At 41.2% G+C, this 14,380-nt stretch overlaps 1 protein-coding gene across 5 annotated transcripts in view; it reads right to left on the bottom strand.

Annotated features, from left to right (window-relative positions):
- Positions 1-3,457: 3,457 nt before the first annotated feature.
- The window catches only part of KAT6B (lysine acetyltransferase 6B), a 189,443-nt gene continuing 178,520 nt past the window's right edge, over positions 3,458-14,380 (bottom strand). For all 5 annotated transcript variants that reach the window (XM_049645248.1, XM_049645247.1, XM_049645249.1 and 2 more), the window contains 4 exons: positions 14,115-14,274; positions 13,133-13,510; positions 10,128-10,419; positions 3,458-7,582 (listed from right to left, as the gene is read on the bottom strand). In XM_049645248.1, the coding sequence (XP_049501205.1) occupies positions 5,058-7,582; positions 10,128-10,419; positions 13,133-13,510; positions 14,115-14,274 (3,355 nt within the window). In that variant the 3' untranslated portion in view covers positions 3,458-5,057. The remainder of the gene's footprint in view (positions 7,583-10,127; positions 10,420-13,132; positions 13,511-14,114; positions 14,275-14,380) is intronic.

Genomic DNA, 14,380 nt, shown 5'->3' with positions numbered 1-14,380 from the left:
CCATACACAGGCTTATGGGAAAGAGATATAGACCAAAAGGAGCTCTAGGGTCCCAGAGGCACCTACCTGGACTTTCCCATCACAGGATTCCAATAACCCACTCAAAACTCATTTATCTCCTAGGTCTAATATATTCCTTGTCTAGAAAGAAATTAGTATTTCCATTTTAATGAAATATTACATTTAATACATCATAATGACATACTTACATTTAAATGAATCCATTGTGGGATGTACAGTAGGATGAAATGCTGGTGTTCTCTTGAGCTTCTCTATACTTTCCTACATGGGCCCATCTCTTTGTGGGGCTGTGAGTCTTACTGAGGACAGCAGGAGCAGAGAACTTTAAAGTTGGAATTCTGGTCTCTGCAAGATGGCTCCTGGGGGCCAGAGGAGAAAGGAGGAACAGAAATTTTTGCAAAAGCATTTCAAGTCTTCAGAAGTAAATTATTTATTTGGCCAATAAGTATTCATTGAGAACCTACCGCATGCCAAAAATTGGGTTAGGAAGCCAAAAGTAAAAACAAAAAGGCATGTTGTGATAAAGTGCAATGAGGCAAACAGGTACTGAGGTGAAGGACAATTGGGGATGGGGCGAAGACCTGAGGAGATGGGGTGAGCTGAGACTTGAAGGAGCACACCCTCCAAAGGGGGAGTCATTCTAGGCTGAGGAACAGAACAGCTCTGGTGAAAGCCCCAGGGTGATAAAGAGGTATATTTTTGAGGAAACGCCCCTCAGTGAAGCTGGAGCCCATAGGTAGGGGGAAATTGGAAGACGTGGGTTATAGAAGCTAGATTCTATTTCAAGTGCAGAGAAAAGCCACTGAATGGTTTTAAGCAGGGGAATGGTATGACCTATGTTTTAAGGAGATCACTCTGGCTGAAGTATGGAGAATGGATTGTTGGGAATTAAGAAGGGAGGCAAGAAGACCAGACAGGAAGCTGTTGGAACCCTAGACAGGAGAGGATGGTGGCCTGGACTGAGACAGCCCCAGGGGACTACTACTCAAGATTATTTTGGAATTATCCTGGAGAGTCGACAGAACCTGATGAGAGGGCACAGAAAAATGAAAGCTATTGATTCGGTTTCTTGCCTGAGTATGGAGATGAGGTTGACCAGGGCAGAAATGGGGGGAGAGGGCTGGAGATCACCAGTTACGTCTGTAAGACATACATAAAGTATCCCGTGTCATTGGACCTTGAATCTAGGAGCTCAGAGGAATGTTCACAACTGGAGGTGTAATTCTGGGTGTTATCTGTGCGTAGGTGGTGTTGGAACTCGTTACCCTGGGTGAGATAATGAGAAAAGGAAGTCCCCGGCCTGAGTGCTTCAACATCAGTGTTTAGAGCTGGGCCTGGGTGGCAGAGGGAAAACCAGGAAAGAGTACAGAGAAGGAAGAAGAAAAACCAGGAGTGTGGAATTATGGACACCTGGGCACAGTTTCATAATTTAACAGTACTGGTAGTCTGAATGTTGACTGTACGCTGGAGACAATGCTTGCTTAAAACAAAGTAAAGTTTATTTGTATGGCACTTAATAGTTCCAGTAGCATCGTGAATTTTTTAGCTGAGCCTTGAAATCAGAGAGATGACAACTTACGGTCTTTTCAGAGTTACGTGTAGGAAGAAGAGCTGCCATTTGGAGAACCGGGTTTGTTTCAGCTTCCAAATGTTAGCTGAGTGAGTTTGGGCAATTAAGATAGGTTCTTTGAGCCCAATCTCCTCATCTGACACCGGAGACAATGGCCCCATTTCCTGCACAGGGTAGGCATGTGGATCACGTGGGAAGGCTGTTTATGAAAGCTTGGTAACAGTATTGTGAGTCATCATTTCTGAAACAGAGTGTCGGCAAGGAAGGCCGATGCCTTCACACCTGGGTAGGCACCGCTTGAGCGATTCAAAAGAAAAGGTCGACAGCTAATGACCACTCAAGACTCTTATAAGGTAAATGAAAGAACAGATTACTGGGCTTAAAAAACATGGCTTGTTAATGAATCTCAACCTAATGGTGACTCCATTTCAGTTCTGATGAATCCAAGTTCCTGTTTTCCAGGATCCTTGGTGTCACATTTTGGTCTGAATTGCTTTCTCTAGTGAGAATGGGTGAGTAAGGAAGAGTGTGCAGTGTTCTGAGGCCACCTCAGATCAGCAGTTTCTCTCCCCCAAGCCTTTCTGTTCTGCCCATGAATGCTGGAGATAGGGGCCAGCAGAGGGGGTCCTGTACCTGGATATGCTGCAGTCCCTTGGGAGCCTATGACACAAGGAGTCCCCAGTAGTGTTCTTGGATTCTGATCTGATAGGTCTGGGGCAGTGACTAGAACTTGCCCACAAGCTCCCTGGAGGACTGTGAGGAAGGCAGGGTGTGGGGGTGATGGAACCCCAGTTTCACACAAACCACAGGGTGTGATTAGCAGGCCATGGCAAAAGGAAAACACAAGGGAATCTCAGTCCCAAAGGACCTCAACAGAAGAGGAAAGAGACTACATACGTGAAGGTTTCAAGATGGGGCCTGTGGAAGCTTCCATATGAGATTGTTAGCAGGCCTCCACCCCAGCTCTTAGGCTCAGGCAGCCTCTTGCCTGACAGGTGCACCCACTGGGCTGCTAAGATTCATGGCTACTCCCGAACTAGCAGCACACCATCACCTCTCTCTCTGAAGCTGGATTAGATTTTCCTTCCCATTAGTTTCACTTCTTCCCTTTGTGACTAAAGCCCTTGCAGAAGTGTCTTTTCATGAGCTCTCCCTCAGCCACTACAGAGAATTCCCTCATGGACTGGGCATTTGTGGAAAGAAAGGACCTAAAGACAACGTCTTGCCAGACGCTAAACCCAGAACGCTTTGTAACTGTGAAGGAAACCTAGTAAGGGTGAGAGCGCAAACCCCATCGGGCCTCCTCCCTCTACAGTGTCCTGTGATCCTGGGGCATGTGCACTAGCCTGCCTTTTCGGTTTTATTCTGAGTCTACCTGAAAGTTTGTGTCTATGTCAGTACAACACTTGATCTGTGTTGAACCACTGATGGAAAAACGTTCTCCCTCTGCGCGATATAAAAGAAGTGACGGGAGAGTCGTGAGCACCCACATTTAGACACATTGGGAGCTTAATGGGCCAGTTCCCATGGATGCCAAGTGAGGCATTTATTTCTAGGCTAGAAGCTCAAATAATAAACTGTTTTAACAGTCAGTTAATGACTTTTTGGTTTTGGTCTAAACTTTAGACTCTAAAGAAAACATCCAATCATTCATTCACAAGAGCAAAACTTTCACACCTTTTTTTTTTTTGAGATGATTTTTCAAACGTACAATCCCAAATGGGGTGTTTTGGTATTAACTTTTATAAAAATGAAGTTTGCTACCACTGTGCTAAGGCCCTGAGGGGTGTTTACACAGACTGTACAGATGAGGCAACTGAATATTTGTATAGGATCCCTTTGCAAATGAAGATCAAAGTCAAAAAGAAAAAAACAAATTCACTTTATTTTAAAGACAATGATTGGCATACAGAAGGTATGCACCAGCATAAAATAAACTTTCATGAAAAGCATTAAAATCCATTATAAATTAATTTATTAAATAGGTATTTGGTATATGTGATGGTTTTATTAGATATTACTCTTATTTATTGCCAACCCCCTCCCCCAAAGTCAAAACAAATCAGAAAATCTCATAACTCCAATTTACACTAAATAATTTATTTTCCCAAAATGTGTATGTGTTCTGAGATGTGACACATGATACAGTTCCATTGGTCATTCTCTATCAATCATAATATGACAGGACACAAGAGGCTAAAAATGGCTCATCATAATTTATTTTATGTTAAAATGTACAGCTTTTTTTTTGTTTGTTTTTTTTTCTTCTTTTTTTTGAAGTGACTGACTAAAAAGAGAACAGATAAATACAAGAGTGTCGCTGGCTCCTATTTTATACAAGGATTACGCCTCTCCTGCTTGGCCCTTACAGTCACCCTGTACAGGTACAAAGGCTACAAAAAAGGAAGCAATATAAACAGACACAAATAACTTTTTTTTTGCTTTTTTACATGCGATTTGTAAGCTTAGTTTGAGCTATTCACAAGCTACTTCTCTATTTTTCCTTAAAAAATAACTCCAATATTTTATAAAGATAGAAAAATCTACAGATGGAATGAAAATGTAAAGTTAGAGGCATTTCCATAAAATAGCAACTTTACACCAAATTCACTATTTTTTTTTAAATCCTGCCAAGTATTTGGACATATATGAAATGTTTCAAAACCTGACAGATAAACACTGAGATATGCTTCATTCAATAAACAGAAGTCTGCATTTATAAAACAGAAAGCTGCCTTTTTTCCCCAAAGAAATCTGTCACCAAAATGGAAAAGGGTCTCAACTTTACACCAAACATTTAGCAATAAAACCCCTTTTGACTAACCAAATGGGAATAGCTTTTATAGCTCTTTACAGTTTTATAATTAACAAAAATATAATTTTTTTTAAACCCTCAAATTAGGGCACCCTAATCAAGGCAAAAAACTTAAGAAATGGCTTACTGTTAGCACAACACTTGTACAGTACTACAAAATGCACTGTCACTAACAAAGACATTAGCGGCATGCTGAAGTGTCACCTTAAACAAAATATACAATAACTGAAATGCTAAAGGCATTTACATGGAGTGGACAGGGAAGAAAAAAAAAAGTTCTAGGTTCAGTATTAAAACAGATAATTTGGTGGGGCGGGGCTTGATATCCACATCATTTCATGGAAGCAGGCACAACAAGTGGCTGCCTTCAAATTGTAGTCCAGAGAGGCCTTCCTTTGCAGAGAATTTCATATAAAAGTAACAGAAACAAAGATACCAAAAAAAGAAAAAGGAAAAAAAGAAAAACAACTTGTATAAGGCTTTCTGCTGCATACAGCTTTTTTTTTTTTTTTTTTTTTAAAATAAATGGTGCCAACAAATGTTTTTGCATTCACACCAATTGCTGGTTTTGAAATCGTACTCTTCGAAGGTATTTGTGCAGATTCAATCCAATAGTGATGCCCAGGGGGATCTTGTGACTGCCCATGTTGCCTACCTTCTCATGTAGGACCCATTGAGAGACTGTTTGGACATGCCCGTGTTCATGTAGCCGTGATGTCCAGGGGCCGTGTACATCATGTTACCATGGGGCGGGGTCTGCATTGGCTGCTGGGCATATGGCTGGGTTCCCATCATGCCCATCTGCATCTGCATAGGGTATTGGGGTGTTTGATTCATGTAGCCATGATTGCTGTGGTAGCCGCTGTTCATCATCGGCTGGGACATGCTGTACCCATTCATGGCATTGAGAGTATTCATGTTCATGTTCACAGAGTTGACATTGTAGGCTGGGGCTGGCATCAGGTTCACACTCATGTTCATGCCTCTCTGCATCGTTAAAGTCCGTGCAGGACCCTGCATGGCTACAGTCTGGGAGCGCCCATAGATCTGAGACTGATGGGTGGCAGCGGCTGGTGACAGAGATGCCGATTTGGTTCTCATGGAGACGTGGCCCTTGCTGGCAATCTGGGTTTGCAGTCTTTGGCTGTGAGAGATGCCAATGTTTGATGCAGCCATGTTCCGTTGCAAAAGAGGCGGTGGCAGATTCATCGGAGGAGGAGTCAGGTTGGGGGGTGGGGTCATTGTAGCTTGTGCTTGGGGTCCCCCAGGGACAGAGTGCGGAGACTGAGAAAGCTGGACAAGCCCTGTGTTACTTAATGGTGTGGACAAAGAGGCACTGTTTGCATAGGAAGTTACAGCAGCGGAATGGCTGTAAGGCAATGAATGATCAATAAGTGTATTAGTTAACTGCTGTAGTTTGGCAAGGCTGAAGGTGGCTGATGGCTGTGGGTAATGCCCAGCCCCAAAATCACTCTGACCCATTCGTTCATATAAGCCAATGTTGGCGTTGCCAGTCTCAGGGATGTCGGCCAGCTGCATCGGTGGGGTGAAGTTAGCGGCCATGCTACACTGAGCCAGCTGCTGGCTGCTGCTCGGAGGCCTCTCCACCACACAGCCTTGAGGAGACTTGACGCTGCAGGTTGGGGGAGAACTGATGCTGGTTTGCTGCAGCATGCTGCAGCTCCCGCTGATGTTGGACATCTGCTGGGTGACAGCACAGCTGCTCTGTGTCAGATTGCTAGAGGTGAGGTTGCTATAGGAGCAGCTGTTCTGTGAAGAGCCATTTCCGCAAATGCTGCCGCCCATAGTAGAATCATAGCTACTAGGGTTCTCGTAGTTCTCGGTTGTGCTCTCGATACTGCCCAGGTCACTAAATCCACTGTCCACGACTTGCTGGGAATGATCTGAAACTGACGGGACATCCATCATCGGACTGGTTTCCATGTTTTGCAAAGACGGCACGGAGATGGCACTTTGATCCGGGCTGATTTGGGCATAGCTGTTTTCCAGGGCAGGGACACTTGGGCTGTTGACAGAACGTACTGACTGGCCAGGATGGGAATGGACGGATGAAACTGGGCTACTGTGGTCTGACTGCTGGCAATCATCTAGAGTGGCGGCTATCTGTGGGCTTTGGTCTGCATGGGTGTAGTTTTGTAGGCTTCTGCAGGCCTCTTGAGTCTCAGCACAATCCTGAAAAGTGTCGTCCTGTTCACTATTCTCCTGGGTCAAAGATTGAACTGCCTGAACGGTCTCAGAGTCAATTTCCATGGCCGTCGTGTTTCTCTCTTTGAACTCAGAATCCACTTCTTCGCCACTCTTTTGGTCCTGCTTCTGTGCCTGTTCTTCTGGGGGTTCCTCATCAGATTCAGGTGCAGCTTCAGTGTCTCCAGAAAGCTTAGGTTCACTGTTACACGCAGCTGCAAGGTCAACGCCACACTCCATTAGGACCTCTGAGTTCGAATGACTAGGCTGGACACTAAGGTCTAAAAAAGCCTCCTGGTTTTCTAGTACTTCTTTAAAGGATTCTCTTGGGCGTTCTTCCTTCTCTGCTTCTCCACACTCCATGTGACTGTCATCTTCATCATCTGCATCATGACCCTCATTGTGAGATGGCTCTTCATCCTCTTCCTCCTCCTCTTCATGATCATCCAGAGGAACAGGGTCTTCTTTGTCCGTGAAGACTTCTGGTTCCTCTTTTTCCTGATTTTTAGCACCACCTGGGTCTTTTTCTACATTTTCTTCTTCCTCCTCCTCTTCCTCTTCTTCCTCCTCCTCTTCTTCCTCCTCGGGTTTGATTAGATCATCTTCTGGTTTTTCACCTGGTGATTTATTTGGACTTATCGGTGCACATGTTTCATCCCTTGTGTTTTCATCCTGAGGCAGCAGGGGTTCCACGGCTTCCTTGACTTCCTCCTCAATCCTGGTGGGAGTGGGGCTGGTTTTGCCTTCTGGAGTCTCCTTCTGTTCTTCTACTGTTATCTGGTCATCAGGTTCCATGGGTGTTTCTGGCGGGGTGTACAAGTTCAGTTTAAATCCGGTCTTCCTCTCTTTGTTTGGCCTCCACTTAGATAGACTACGTTTTGTTCCTTTTGGCCACACTTGTTTGCACTTTAGAGGTTCAAGATTGTCTCTACTGCCTTCTTTCAAGTTATCTGTATCATCATCCATATTGTCTTAGCGAGGAGACAGAGAGAAACGAGAGGAAGAAAAACAAAGTCTTAGAAAGCATAACCTTGAACAACTTTAATTCATTCTTTTCAATTAATCAGTAAACACTGCTTTTGATTTCAAGAGTTGATAATAAAGACATAATCAAAACGAATACAGAATCATATTGTGCTATAAACCGAGTAAACAGTCCAGGTCTGGGAAAGTAATATGTCTTGTATATTCCCTCTCTCCCCTTCCCTCCCGACCTCCGACAGAAAGTTGTGCTTTTTATAGAAAGCACACGGATACAGACAACTATAATACTCTTATTTGAGTTTAACAAATAAGACATTCTCTGATGTAAAAGCCTGGAATTCATTCCACAATGTAAAATGAATAGAAGCCTAACTCACATATCTGTCCTGAGAAAGTAAATTTCTGTTTGTGGACATTTACTAGATTTAAATGATCTTGGATGACATTATTTACTTTGATTTGAATGTTCTCTCTGACATAAGAATAAACTGTGTACCTCCGAAACAAATGAAGACATAACTCCAAAATACAAATGCATCTGTTATCTATACTAGAGGATCATCATTTTTGCATGATACAAACTATGATGTAGTTACCATGAAACAATTGGATATTTAAACAACTGGCATTCTTTTTATCACTAATTCTGTCCACATTGTATTTTGATCAATTTGTTGCTCAAATGTAAGGTTTGAATATTAAAGTAAATAAGAAACAAACCAAAACTGTCATGTTCATTTTAACTCAGCTAATATTATTTTTACTGTACCTTTACACACATATGAATATAAACCAATTTGTAAGTATATTTGTAGAAATATAAGCAAGCAAACAAATAAATAGATGAATAAATGCAAATATAAAATACCTAAGTCTTCATGAGACCTTTAGAAAGTTAAAGCTCAAACTCATCTCCTGGAGGAGTCAATGTAAAGGAAAAGCTTTACAAAGAAAAACAGCCTTATTACAAACATTACTGTGGAGAACAAACAGAAGATTTTACATTCAATATGGAACAGAGATCTTTTTTTGTCAGAATGGAGGGATTTCTAATCCAGTCAGTGCAGAGCAGGGTAAGCCTTAGCTCATTTAGGTAATAAAAGGATTACCCATAAACTTACCTGTAAGTACTACATTCAAATTGGCTAGCTGAGAACACGTAAGTGATGTAGAGGGATTCCTTCAGAAGTTCAAAGTACAACACCCAATTAACAGTCACCGCAAGATGCTCAAATGATTTCATTTCTATTCACAGTAATAACCATGCCAGTGCCCCTGGAGTCCACATGTTACTGGACCTACAGCTTTTGTAGGAACACCTCTCTAAATCAGAAGATGAGTTTTCTGATGATTAATTTTTTAAGAATGAAGATCTTGAAAGGAATCAGAAGTAATATGGCCACTTAGGATTTTAAAGACAAATGGCACAAAGTGGAGAATAAAAGGTAGTGATGATTCATTTACAGGCTCCTGAGAAGGGAGTTAAGAACTGGAAATAAGGCTCAATGTCCACACAAAAAATGGTGCCTTGCTATAGTTTGTTGTTGTTGTTGTTTGTTTGTTTAAAGAAATGGGGTGGCGGGGGGGAAGGCTTGAGATTCTTTATACCCCGGGCAAGATGTTATTCCCTCAGGACACTACTGTATGTAGTAATAGTATACCTATCAATTATAAAAGTCAGGAAGATGCTTGCTCATGCCCTTAAAGTTGTGACTTTTCAAAAGCAAGAGAGATACCTGCAGTTCCCAAAGAAATGAGATGGCCTCTTCCTAGATGGAAGAGATGTTGGAATAAGTTTTTAAATACAGTCATTTCAGCTGTAGAGTGGATAGATTGCCCCACAAATCCTCATGATTCAGCTGGGAGCTTAAGTTCCCAGCCCAAAAGGCAAGGAATGGTTGCTTTTAAACTGGATATCAAAGTTGATTCACTGGTGTTAGTATTTGTTTTTAGAGGATGGGGTGGGGTATCTCTGCCAACAGCAAATTTTGAATTAGTAATTTAAAAGGAAGGACAATTTCCTGATTTCTACATTATCTTATATTATCAAAGCTAATACTGATGGTGTGGGTGAGTTGAAATGATTCTTGATAATAATATATCCTAAGACACCACTAATTATAAGATGTGCCATCGATTTTTTATAGGAAAAAAGAAATTATTGTATTCAGTGCTCACAGTAATATAAACCCTGATTCTGGAAATATTTAATGTGAAAAAAGTACTTAGTAGAATCAAGGAGACGCAGTGTATTTCTTACTGAGAGACTTCAAAGTTTTTGAGGACAAGCCAATTTCTAAGATGAACCCACCTAGAGGAATGTTCTGGCCTTAGAAGTTGTTTAAAATAAAATTCAATTCCAGGAAGAAGGGATAGAACCTTTTATGAATGAGAATAGACAGATGAGCACTTATTCCTGGTGGGTTGACACAACCTCAGAGATGCCTTTGGGTGTAACTTCAGGTGCCTGCCTTTTGGCAGTAACACACAAGATATTCACAAGGATAAGATTTTTATAATTCTTCCACTTACTTCTACAGGGGTCAGCATTCTTAAAACAATGATTGTCTTTTTCTTCCTCTTCCTCTGTTTTTCTTTTCTTCCCAGGCTGATGTTGGAATGCTTTTCTCAGGACTGGCTTCCCTCCATCTTCCTCCACTTCAATCTCACAGGTAGGCTCCAGGTGCGGCATTGGCCTCTCTTCATCTGAGTTGTCAAAGGGCTCATTCAGTACTTCTGTCGTCTCGGAAATGGTCTCAGTTGTTACACTGCTGTTGATCCTCCTGCGTTTACGACCCCTTTTCTTCTTTAGTACAAAAGGCCGCTGAAATTAATTCCAAACAATACATAAGAGCTCATGAGAAATTAAATGGTTGAGTTGATATGCAGCAAACATGTACTGAAGGCATGTCTCAGAATCTTACACGTAAAGACTTCTGTAATGCCTTTGTACTTAACCTTCCATTTGATGTTTAACATCCCTCTCGGGCTCCAACTACACAGGCAAGTGTTTTCCAAATAAAACAGTTGTTTACTCAAGAAGATGCTTTGAGAGGGAACATCACTGCAGCTGAACTGTAGACTTTAAAAAGCTAAGGTTTGCTTTTCTAGAATATATTTTCCTATGGTACTTGCAGACTTCAATATTCTACATTATAGCTATTAAGTCCTCATGGACACAGATGTTTCCATAAATGTTGCAATAACCAACTAGCCACTGGGTCACTCATTTAATACTTGATAACTGTTCAAGGAGCACCTTCTCTATGCAAAATGCTACAGGAAGTTTGATGGCATACAAGGTTAACCTAATTGTTCCCTATTTCATAAGACTTCAGGAACAATGAAAAGGGAAGAAGATAGGGTACTAGAAGAAAGGATTATTTAATGTTTAAAATGTTAAGAGAGTCATGTATTGGTGACTACAGGGATGTCAGCAACTGACAACTTTATAAAGTATTTTATTATACAAGGCATCTAAAAAATTAAAAGACATGTGAAATCTGTCCTATTTATAGAAGATACGAAAAATTTTTTTCTGATTGTACTACAGGTTGGTAGCAATTATAAAATACTTTTGCCCATGCAAAAAAGCATTTAATGAAACAAAATTAAAATATAGGAATAACAGATTTGCTGCTTAAATGGAATGTGTCAATAGTGGGCCTGAAAAATTATTTAAAATATATTGCAAAGAAGGTTCAATATGCTTGGTTAAAACTCAAACTCTTACGGTGCCTGGGTGGCTCAGTCAGTTAAGTGTCCCAACTCTTGATTTCGGCTCAGGTCATGATCTCATGCACGGTTCATGAGATTGAGCCCCATGCACTGGGCATGGAGCCTACTTGAGATTCTTTCCTTCTCTCTATGCCCCTCCCTTGCTCACATATTCTGTCTCTCTCTTTCTCTCTAAAGAACAACAACAACAACAACAACAAAAACTCAAAGTCTAAGTAAACTGTATCCAAGAATTACTGTTGCTCACATTAACTCTCTGAATGTTCACGTATAAACCTGATAATCATATTCTGTAATTAACATTTATGGTTATTAACACTCCCAGTTGGCCTGCCCTCCCTAACTCACTAATTTTCCCAAACGTGAGTACAACCAATGTAAAGAACTAGTTTTATTTAGTTTTTTAATGTTTGTTTATTTTTGAGACAGACACAGAGCGTGAGCAGGGGAGGGACAGAGAGAGACAGGGAGACACAGAATCTGAAGCTGGCTCCAGGCTCTGAGCTGTCAGCACAGAGCCTGATGCGGGGCTTGAACACATGAACTGCAAGATCATGACCCAAGCCGAAAAGTCAGACGCTTAACTGACTGAGCCACCCAGGCACCCCAAAGAACTAGTTTTCTTTAAATTGAATCAATTTATATGATGGGAGTCCATATCGTACCTTGGATAATCCTGGTTTTGTTGTTTTTAAAACAGATTTCTTTTGTAGTATACATAATACCTGAATACATTTGTCTGGTAAGAAATCCAAGATTACTCACAAGTCTAAAGTTTACTTTATGGAGAGCTCTTTTCTACCCCTTCCCCACAGCTGCCCTTCCATTAAAAGGCTATCAGGCTTAGAAGAAAGCGCACCAAGCTGGGATTTACAACAGCAGGTTCTTTGACGCACAGTACATAGGATGGTCTTGGGGCGGAGCTGCCACTTGTGTTATTTCTGTAAGTCTTAGCTAACTAATAATATCTGGTTCCTTACTATGTCACAGATAGATACTGAAGACAAAAATATCAGATCTGGGTTAAACAATCACCTAAAGACAAGATCAATTTTTTACCTTGTGCACAAGGTATATCTACAGTGACCACCAGGCTATGAGAAATTGTGTACTTGGCCACCAATGCAAAACATCAGCATCAGTATGGAGAGCCTGAAGTACCTTCTAACAATTCTATGTGAAAAACAAGAAAAATATTAATATTTTTCTGATAATATTTTTCTTGTTCTTCGCATAGAATTGTTAGAATATTATAATATAATGTTATTTATCTACATAATATAGAATAAATTTATTTACATCTATATAATATAAAATAATATAATCTATATAATATAGAATATTACGATAAATAATATTATCAGGAGTGCTGGGGTTGGAGTTTGAGCACTCAACTGGTCCTAGCTCCATCTCTGTGGAGCTGTATGACCTTGGACAAGTCTCCTAGCCTTCCTAGGCTTTGGTGTTTTCATCAAAACACACTGAAGGGTGGTTGAAGTGCTCTCCAGGGTCCTTTTCTGTTCGCATAGCCTGACTTCTCTAGTCCCACAAACCAGCAGGTGGCAGTAACTACTAGACTAGGAAGCCCGCCTGTCCCCACTTTAACAAAACAGCACTAACCTCAAAAAGTAAACACAATCATGACTGTAAGATAAAGGATGATGATATATGATCAGCAGGACTGAATACAAACAGACTACTTCTAAAGAACAGAGAGTGAAACAAATACTAATAGAATGTTTGCAATGACAAATAAGATTTGATTGAAACTGACTCACTGAAAATCTAAACACACATACCTTTCTCTTTATAGCAACTGATTGTGGTTTAGTCAATCTTGGAGGAGAACTCTGAATATTTTCTTCTTCTTCCTCCTCTTCCTCCTCTTCCTCTTCTTCCTCCTCCTCTTCCTCTTCCTCCTCCTCTTCCTCTTCCTCCTCTTCCTCTTCCTCCTCCTCCTCCTCCTCCTCCTCCTCCTCCTCTTCCTCTTCACTGCTCTCTTTAGACAGCTCCATAAGCTGCCCTCGCTCCCCTGCCACTGGCCGGCTCTCCGGGGAATGCAAATATTTATTTTTCGATTGTACTTTTGCAGGTGATTGCCTACTGTTCGCTCTAGAGGACAGGATTTCTTGCTCCTCCTTTTCCCAGCAGCTAGCTTGTTCCATTAGCCGCTCGGCCTAAGGGGGGGGGGGGGGGGGGGTAAAAATGGTGGGCCAGTGAAAGGGCAGTTAAGACACAGCCTCTAAGGATCAAAGGCAAAGGATCTCTTAAGTTGTTTCTGAACAGAACAGTCAGCCAGCCAAGCAACATTCCAGCTGCATCATCTCAGGACTCTTTTGCATCAGTTAGGATAACAAATCAAAGAAGATTGGGTTTCATGGGATATTTAGCAGTATTAATGATGCAGCGAATTGATTTGAGTCCTTTATCACTACATTACATGCTCACTGGCATGGAGCACTTTAAGCAAGTTCATAAACACAAAGAATCGATTGACATTGCAGCCTTGGAGCTCAGCACCAAATGTGATCTGATTACATGCTGTCAGTAGTGAAAAATGCTGCTTTGTGATCAATGATAAATGTTTCATTTTTCATACTCAATTCAATAAAATTATCATGTCTTACCATGCAACCTCAGTTAGGATAAATTAGTGCCATATCATTTCACAAGCTCTTTCTACATAACCAAGCCTTTGACAACGATGTTAATGACTTTCTCAGCCTAAGAATGCTGCAGGAGTGAAGTCACACAACTTAGGCAGACGAAGTCAATCATTACCTCTTTCTCAGCTTCTCGCTCTTCTTCAGAAACTGCAGCATTAGAAATTAAAATTGGGGTCCATCTTAGACTCTCTGGATCAAGTTCATTGGTCCGGGAACAGGTTTTCAGCTTTTCCATGTGGCCCAGTATCAACTTTTCCCTTCTAATGATGACAAATCTGTAATGTGATGAGGCAGAACAAAGTGCAATCAAAAGCTGAAATTTCATTTCACCTACACACGTTGACAAATGCTACTAGGTTAGGAAAAATCAGAGAGCTCATC

The sequence above is a fragment of the Panthera uncia genome, chromosome D2, assembly GCF_023721935.1.
Source record: "Panthera uncia isolate 11264 chromosome D2, Puncia_PCG_1.0, whole genome shotgun sequence".
NCBI classification, from domain to species: Eukaryota; Metazoa; Chordata; class Mammalia; order Carnivora; family Felidae; genus Panthera; species Panthera uncia.
This window is presented reverse-complemented; position numbering and strand designations above follow the sequence as displayed.